The sequence below is a fragment of the Populus euphratica genome, unplaced genomic scaffold, assembly GCF_000495115.2.
Source record: "Populus euphratica unplaced genomic scaffold, PopEup_1.0 scaffold29.1, whole genome shotgun sequence".
Taxonomy (NCBI): domain Eukaryota; kingdom Viridiplantae; phylum Streptophyta; class Magnoliopsida; order Malpighiales; family Salicaceae; genus Populus; species Populus euphratica.
Genome location: NW_011499888.1, coordinates 776,858 through 785,023, shown reverse-complemented (window position 1 = coordinate 785,023; position 8,166 = coordinate 776,858). Strand labels below are relative to the sequence as shown.

General features: G+C 38.0%; 2 protein-coding genes across 12 annotated transcripts; both read left to right on the top strand.

The window, feature by feature from the left end:
• Positions 1 to 255: 255 nt before the first annotated feature.
• Positions 256 to 3,570, top strand: LOC105130702 (shugoshin-1-like). 11 transcript variants are annotated; one of them, XM_011033322.1, is made up of 13 exons: positions 256 to 577; positions 885 to 1,081; positions 1,191 to 1,228; positions 1,318 to 1,426; positions 1,521 to 1,544; positions 1,645 to 1,713; positions 1,808 to 1,849; positions 1,946 to 2,045; positions 2,133 to 2,187; positions 2,274 to 2,366; positions 2,479 to 2,565; positions 2,689 to 2,993; positions 3,373 to 3,570. In XM_011033322.1, the coding sequence occupies exons 1-13, from the start codon at positions 532 to 534 to the stop codon at positions 3,411 to 3,413; spliced, it is 1,206 nt and encodes a 401-aa protein (XP_011031624.1). In that variant the 5' UTR covers positions 256 to 531; the 3' UTR covers positions 3,414 to 3,570. The 11 variants fall into 11 exon arrangements, with proteins under 11 accessions (XP_011031624.1, XP_011031634.1, XP_011031633.1 ...); XM_011033332.1 differs by having other exon boundaries at positions 257 to 577; positions 2,304 to 2,366; positions 2,518 to 2,565; XM_011033331.1 differs by having other exon boundaries at positions 257 to 577; positions 2,304 to 2,366; positions 2,506 to 2,565.
• Positions 3,571 to 6,636: 3,066 nt separating this feature from the next.
• On the top strand, positions 6,637 to 7,891 carry LOC105130701 (uncharacterized). The gene is made up of 2 exons (XM_011033321.1): positions 6,637 to 6,793; positions 6,899 to 7,891. Exons 1-2 carry the CDS (start codon positions 6,743 to 6,745, stop codon positions 7,625 to 7,627), a joined length of 780 nt encoding a protein of 259 aa, XP_011031623.1. The 5' UTR covers positions 6,637 to 6,742; the 3' UTR covers positions 7,628 to 7,891.
• Positions 7,892 to 8,166: the final 275 nt, after the last annotated feature.

Sequence of the window (8,166 nt, the reverse complement as noted above, 5' to 3'; positions counted from 1 at the left end):
ATATATCAAATTATCTCAAGAGTACGCCCTCTCTGCCTCGTGCATTAAATGAAATAAATTCCAGCACGAAAACAATAAGAAAGCTTAAAAAAACTAACTAGATCTTATGCTCCCAGAAATCTAAATCATGGGCTAAACCCAGCCTATACCAATAATCATTGGATCAGTTGGGCTCAGGCATATCCGTAGTATTGACATTGCACCTGCTTCTTCTTCTTCACCAACAAATAACAACACGCCACATGGCCTAGTCGATGCAGCCAATTCTATTCCATTAAACGACGGTCCATCACTTCTACCTCAGGAGCCAGGAGGGTTCTGGCAGTGAATTCAAAAACATATCAGGCTCCCTCCAAATCACCAAACACATATTTCCATCTACACCCTTCATAATCCCCCGTATTTTCATACTCTCCTTCATTTGGATCATTTCCCTCGTTCTTGCACAAATTCAATTTTTCTGAAGATAGAAACACAAGATCAGGGTTTCTAGAAAGAGAAAAGGAAATAAAAATTCTAGGGTTTTAGGTCATGGAGGGTATTCTGGTTCTTGATTCAGAAAACATCAACGTCGCAGGTACTCTCCCTCTCTATGTACTTTTTGTTAATATGAAATTTCGCAAAATCTCCATTATTTATTTACAACCGATGCTTGTTTATTTATATTCACTTCGTCAAATTGCTTGAATGTGATTAATTTAGGGGTTTAATCGACGTTAGAATTGCGAAATCTTCCGCTGATTAGGGTTTTTAGGGTTAAAAAGTTGAAGGAAGCGTGCGTCTTGGTTTGATTTCTGAGAAAAACTGTAATGATTCAAATCAGAGTTACCAATTTGTGTGAATTTGCTGAAATCGCGTGATTGAGGAAATTGGGAATGTGTCAGGTAACAAAATAAAGGGAGAGAAACTGAGAAAAGGGTCCATGATTGGAATTGCGCCAAGGAGAACGCTTGCTGACATTAGCAATTTTCCTGTATCAAGGAAAACGCTCGCTGAAGTTAGCAGTTTCTCGCAGCGAAACCAAGATGGGAAATCACAATCTGTTGTAGTAGGTGAAGATTACATTGAGAAGCTCCAACGGGTATACGTCGAATGTTTCAATATCTAGATGTACACGTGTTGATATTTTTTTTTTGGTATGGAGTAGAATTTTTTGCTTAATGGGTTGCTTTTTGAATGTTTTTGTCCAGGAAATCATGACATTGACAAAGATTGTCGTGGATAGGAAGTAACCTTTTTGTTTGATTTTCCTTTCTCCTGAAGTTCTGTTCTCATGTTGGCGATTTATTGTGCATTTTTCTTAACTTTGGTCAACAGTAAAATTATCGAGTTGAGTGCTATTGAGTTGCAGAAGCTGAGAATCAGATTTCAGCAGTTACAGCAACAAAATCAGCAACTTGCACAAACAAACAGCCAGATGTTGGCGGTAATGTCATTCACAAATCAATTTCTTCATCACGTATAAATTGCATAAAACTTTGGGCCCTTGATGAGAAGAAATTATTCTCTTAAAATTCCAGGAACTAAATGCAGGCAAAGATAAGGTAAGTCTTTATATATGCAAGCCTGGATTGTCCGGCTCAATATGTGCTGTGCTGTGTTGTGACATTTCTGTGTTAACTACTTGCTTCTGTTACTGTTCAGCTTAAGGTATTTCAACATGAGCTGGGATGTAAGAGTGGCTTGCTTGATGCCATAAATTTGGAGCTGAAGGTATGCCTAGACGCTGCTCTTTTTGCCTCAGTTTTGAATAAGTTTTGTTGTTAGTAATGTTGGTGACTGACTTCTAAAACTCTCTCTGTTTTAGGAGAAAGCAAAGAAAGTTAGATGCCAGATTAAGAGAAATGAGGTATTTCGGGAGCTCAACTCAACAGAATTTATGGGAAAAGGGTCTTTTTCATAGTAGCCCACATAGCATTTCATCCTATTTTGCCATCTCTTGTAGGTTGAAACCATCAAAGGTGATGGGGCTGAACAACTCTCTCAACCAGAGGAGGAGAATAAACCATGTAACCCAAAAGGGAAACGCAAAGCAAATGTTCAATGTAACCAGTTTTTCCCCCCCAGACATGTATTCAAAATCATAGAAACCTTTTCATGAAGCCAGCATTTTCTCTTTTGGTTTCATGCAGCTTTGGAAACTCGTCCTGTTCAACCACAAACTAAAGAGAATGCTGACAAGAAGAGGTTTGCATTTCAAATGCTATATTGCTGCTTGGAATCTGACTTTATATGAGTTATTTTATCTTTTCTCTGAAGCTTTAGTTGCTTAGTATTTCTCATGACAGTGTGTGCTTGAGAAGGCAATCTGCTAGGTTTAAGTCTGGAGAAGAAGAGCCTACAGAAAACAACGTTGATACAAAGAGGTTTGTTCTGACATGGTCCAGAATCCTGTATAGTTTCAGTTCACAAATGTCTATTTGAATGATATTAGCTTTTCTCTACAGTTTTTAGTTTGCTTAGTATTTCTTTCTCCAGTTCTCCTGACAGCTTTTGTTTGGGAAGGCACTCTGCTAGGTTCAAGTCTGAAGAACAACTCAATGAAAAGAACGATGACAAAAGGAGGTTAGTTCTGACATGGTTCAGAATCCTGTGTAATTTCAGTTCACAAAGGTCTTTTGACTTCAGCACTCTGGAAAGAACCTAGGAGAAATCAAGGATTTGTACACTTTTTTATGCGTGTCTCAGCAGGACCTGTAGAAGAAAGGAATCCATTAGGATTAAGTCTGAGGCACAAATAGAAGAACCAACTGAAGATTTGTTTCAGACTGATGATGCTAAATTTCATGTTCCTGCAATACATGGTGATCCAGTTCATGAAAGCTGTCCAACATTATCAGCTCCATCTGTAAAAATCAAATCTGAAACAGGGAACGGTGCTCTCAGATTTGAAACTCAAGAACCACGAAGGACATCCCTTCGGCCATCGTGTCGAGCAGCTGAGAAAGTCCAGTCCTACAAGGAAATTCCACTCAATGTGAAAATGCGAAGAACTGAGTGAGTTGAAATTCTCTCATCTAATCTATCTGTACCATCTAATCTATGTGGACGCAAATTTTCTACATCCTGCCCCTTTTTGGGTCCTGTATGTTGTGTTCTGAAAGAAATCTCTTTCAGATTCTCGCTGACCCTGTAAATTTTCTAGCTACTCTACTTTCTTTATAATGATTCCCTGTTGATGATTAGGAAGTGCACAAAATTAATCTAGGTTTAGTTCAAGTATTTGAGTTGTAGTTGAACATAAGCAACACAATCGTGTGCAATGTTACATTTCTTTCCCTTCAGGAAAAAGAGATCATATCGAACTTGCTTCTAAATGGATGTGCTGTATTTGGCCTGCATCATTTTATCTACATATCATTTAAATTGCAGATACGGAAGAACATCATTTGCCAACAGCTATCCATGGCTAACATTTATATCGTTGTGATCCTGATTTTAATCCGAGAAAGCAGAATGTTGATGTTAAATGATGCATTTACCAGAAATTAGAAATTGCTGGTGCTATGCCTGTACAACAGTACGTAGCGGTTAATGAGAGTAAGACCTGGTTCAGTTCTTCAGTTCTCATTCGCTCCCCTGATTTTTTGCTTTTTCGCAGACATTAACACACGTTATCTAGTTTTCTTATTGGCTCGAGTATAGGTTTATTTTGCGAAGTTGAAAGGCATATTATAATCAGAATAACTAGTTATGATTGGCGTTCTGGACAGGTTAAGATATAATCATATCAGTATGTGAGTCTGGGCTGTTGAGAAATCATATTTCTGTAGTTTCTTTCTTTCCTGATGTCCACGGATTCATATGACCTATGTATCTCATGTCATTCGATCATTATCGGGGTACAAACTGGTACCATCTGACACTTAATCGATCATTACTGGGTTACAAACTGGAACCATTTGACTCTTAAAGAGGTCGGGAATTAACAAATCGTGAAATGGAAAGTGGTGGATACGGGCGTCGAGGAGGAAAAGCAATTTGGAAAATGGAGACTGATTAGACTAGCAATTAGTCAGTAAGATGGGGCTTAGTGTATCTAAACTGATGAACAACTTAGATTTCTTGTGATCAGATTTGATTTTAGAACTTGAATGAAGTATCCTAAATTTCTAACCATTGATTGGCAAAATTTGACTGTAATTGAAGATTTGCTTTGTTATGGTTGTATTATGTTAGGCTATTGGGAGACAATTTTTAGTAAAAATTTTCGATCTTTATTATTTATCCAATTACCATGCTTAGGTGGAGCAAGAGATAGGTTAAATACAGGAAATCTCAGCGAAGAGAGGGAAAAAGGAAAAAGCGTGACATATGGGTCCAGCAACTATCACCGTCTCACATGCAAATAGAAAAAGCAAGGTGACAAAAAAGAGCTGTTTTTCACTTCATTTTTCCTCAGCTCCAAACCGCGTTTGTGCACGAAGAGGGAAAAAGGAAATATAAAATTAGATTAAAAAAGGTTGCTAATATAAATTTCGAAAAAAGTATAATAACATGGAGGGAGAGGGAACTTTAAACTCACTCCTTTTTCTTGATCTTTAAATTGATTATTAGATATTTATGGATGATCGATCTTGTTTTTCTTTTTTTTTTTTAATGTAAATTTTATAGTTGATGATGAATAGATGCATGCCCGAGCACAGCGTAGAAAAAGATATCTGGACATCTTATCGACTGCTTACATTACAGGAACTGCGACCTTAATGTGTTCATTTAATCCATATGGAACTTCTCGAGCCTCAAGTCAGGCCTACATCCATTGAACTTTGATTTCTTATCAAACATGGGTTTAGATGGTTTCGTGATGCCCCTTTCCACGCTATAGTGGACTTGACTTCCTCTCCTTCCATACAATTCTTTAGGTAACATGCAATTAGTTGTTCTACTTCCACCATGCAAGACTCAAAGAACGCCAAGATAGCAACTGGCAAATTCCCATCATTTCAATGCTGAAGCTGCAGATTGTCTTTTTTTGAACCCTTAAGATCGTTTTCTTGCGGCAGTTTGCTTCAAATTAACGCAAGAAATAAAAGGCATGTTATGATGTGTCCGGTGGCAATTGCACCACTTGAGACCCCACAAACCTGGGTGAAAAATCCTGTATACTGAAAATGAAGTATACATGTGAGCGAAGCGCAACATAACGTGCAAGAGGGACACTCTAAAATACGGCATAAATTGGATTTTTGCTCTCAAATAGCACCTCCCTTTGGATTGGTCAAATCGGGATCCGCTTATACTTTTTTCGTTTCAAGGATAACTTTGTTATTGCTAGGACATTGCATGAAAGAGTTGGGGACCCTACCATTATCTCCTTTGCCAACAACAAATTTTCGGTTCAGCTTCCTTTTCTGACTGATATGTGTGTGCGTGTGAGTGAGAAAGAGAGATATGCATGCAGACATGATTTCGAGTGGGACAAGAAAGAAACAAGGATGGCTTAATCCATTATTTACAGTGTTCTCACCAAATTTGACAAAAAAAAAAAAAAAAAAACTAAACTAAACCTCCCACTTAAACATTTGTATTTTTTGTTTTAATCAGATAAATGTAAGGTGTCTTAATTGAAAAATAACTACCATGAATGAAAGTAAAATTAGCGATAATGAATCATGCAGTGAAGAAAAGTAAGTTAAATCTCCAAATCCAAGATATGTAATAAATTTATAGCTTTTATTGAGCATATTTTCTCAAACCTCAACAACCAAAAAAACTAGTTACCATGCTTCGTTGTAGTTTGATTAGGCAAAAAGAAGAAGAAGAAAGTGGATATATTTCCTGACACTGATCCCCAATTCTTTAATCTGTGATTTTGCTTAATTATCGTTGATGGAATGGGATCATTCCCATTATCTTTTTGTGGATCTCTTTCGCAGGATCCCATAAACGTTGTTAGAAAAGTATAATAACTATTAATCCATGTACTTGTATTCCTGTGAGAGTCAAAAAGGGCAATATAGGGGTATATACTTTCAAAGAAAGAGGTTTAAGATCAGATGGCTTTAATCATTCATGTTGGACTTCCCTTTTACAGATGATCGAAGACACCGTACGGTTCTATCTTATCAGGAGAATATTATACAACTCAAGTCTCAGAACAAACTCAGTTAGCACCGAATTAATTGGTGGCAGAGATTTTTAAATTCTAGATAAAATGAGAAGAATGATGCCCTTTTAACTTCAAAAATTAAAAATGAAGGTAAAGGGGAGGATATGTTTTTTTCTAAAATGGCTGTAAAATAATTTGTAAATGATTTACTGCTTTCATGAACTGTATTTTGATGATTTTTTCTATTTAAGGGGACAGATCAAGCACTTATTTCAGCAATATCTTAAATTTTACTTTCGCTTCCACACGTGTGTTCACTGTGCTTACCCTCTGCAGCTCTTTTGTGGTTAAAAGAGAGGGACTGTACCAGGAAAAATCCTAGCAGCCACTTTCACTGCAATTCACATTCCCTCCAAAGTAGCAGTAGTGGCCCTTTGTGGACATGAAATCTAATGGCACGAAGATTTTTACCCGCCTTGTCTTTTGGCACTTTCCATGGTTTTGGCCTGTAGTGAGTATTTTTATCAAACCGCATGTCCCATGATAGAAAATAAAGCAAAGAGAGAATAAAAGGAAAGTAAACAGAACTCTAGCTAGTAGATTCTGTTCCTATAAGAAGGTACCACCCCTCCCATTCTTCACTTAATTCTCTCAAGACATCCATTCGATTGATTTAGACAACAAAGAAACATGGAAGATTACTCCGGTCCTCTGAACTGGCCATGCTTCTACCAAGATGAGGTGAGCTATATATCAACATGCATTCTTCCTGCTAACCTTGCTGGATCCAATTCTATTTCTTGTACTTGTTTTGAGACTAATGTAGATGTTGTTAACTACTGGCAGGGGATCGAAGACTTGAGGCATTATCTCTTGTACACTACAGAACTAGAAACAGCAATTGTATCAGCGAAGGAGGAGATCACAAGAAGAGAAATTGAGATATTCCATCTCAAAGATCTTATAAGCAAGGCAATTGGGGAAAGGAATGAGGCCCAGATACTATGCCAGGAACTGGTTTCTGACAAACTAGCCCTCCAACAACTGCTACAAAAACAGCAGGAAAATCAGCTGCAGCAAGAAATGCAGCACTTGAAGCAAGAATCCGCTTCACTCACAAGAACTTACAGCAGTGAAGATGAATCCAAGGCTAGCGACTCCAACAATCACAGCAGCTCTCCTGATTCAAGCAAAGTCACTGTTCCCCTGCAGTTTACTGATACAATTCCCCCGGAAACATTGCAATCATCTCTCCCAGAAGTGATCCTCAAGTTAGCAGCTGACAAGCCACTGCCAGTGAAAGGGAAACTCTTGCAGGCAGTGAAGGAAGCCGGTCCACTTCTGCAGACCCTTCTCCTGGCTGGACCACTCCCTCAATGGCAGCACCCGCCTCCCCAATTAGACTCCATTGAGATCCCACCAGTAACCATTTCTTCACCAACAGCTCGGCTAATACACCAAGACTCTTTCAACAGTTTCAGTTCCTGTTTGAGCAAGAAGAGGGATCTTGAGCTCTGTGAAGGTCCCGATTTTTCTTCCCCTGCCAACAAGTACCAGAAAGTTGTCCTCCATTGACCAAAACCTTAGTTCTTATACACAATTCTCTAGTACATCCATCCCCTTCATGCTGTTAAACATGACAAGGAAATCAGCATGAAATGGATGGCATAGCTATCCTGCATCAGTTTGGAACTGTAAACTACTTTTGTCTTAGAAATTAATGATTCTAACTTCTCTAGAAAGTCAGATAGAGACTTAAATTATGTAAAATGTGAAAATGGGCACTGAATTCTCCATGTCGGCTGGGAAATTTTATATCAATATATTTCCTTTATTTCACACAGTTGTTGTAATAATCCTTGCTCCATGAAGCCAGATTTTGAGTGGTGCTCATGTTATTTCCTTATGCTTTTGCCTTATGGGTTAAATGTTAAAAAGTAAAGAAATGATGTTTAGTATGACCATGACAAGTAATCATATAAATAAATCTCCCCGTATATTTTCCCTTTCCATGAAGCACACCTACCATTCATGGTGAGTGTCCGCCATTGATAGTGCATCTAAGGAGACCCATTATCATAACCAACTCCTTGAGCTAGACCAATTAAAGAACA

Bases quoted from the DNA above. Each gene is read 5' to 3' on its own strand.
- LOC105130702 (XM_011033322.1), top strand. From the start codon at position 532: ATGGAGGGTATTCTGGTTCTTGATTCAGAAAACATCAACGTCGCAG. The intron at 1,545-1,644 runs GTAAGTCTTTAT...GTTACTGTTCAG, and splicing joins TAAATGCAGGCAAAGATAAG to CTTAAGGTATTTCAACATGA. The intron at 1,850-1,945 runs GTATTTCGGGAG...CATCTCTTGTAG, and splicing joins GCCAGATTAAGAGAAATGAG to GTTGAAACCATCAAAGGTGA.
- LOC105130701 (XM_011033321.1), top strand. From the start codon at position 6,743: ATGGAAGATTACTCCGGTCCTCTGAACTGGCCATGCTTCTACCAAGAT. The intron at 6,794-6,898 runs GTGAGCTATATA...AACTACTGGCAG, and splicing joins CATGCTTCTACCAAGATGAG to GGGATCGAAGACTTGAGGCA.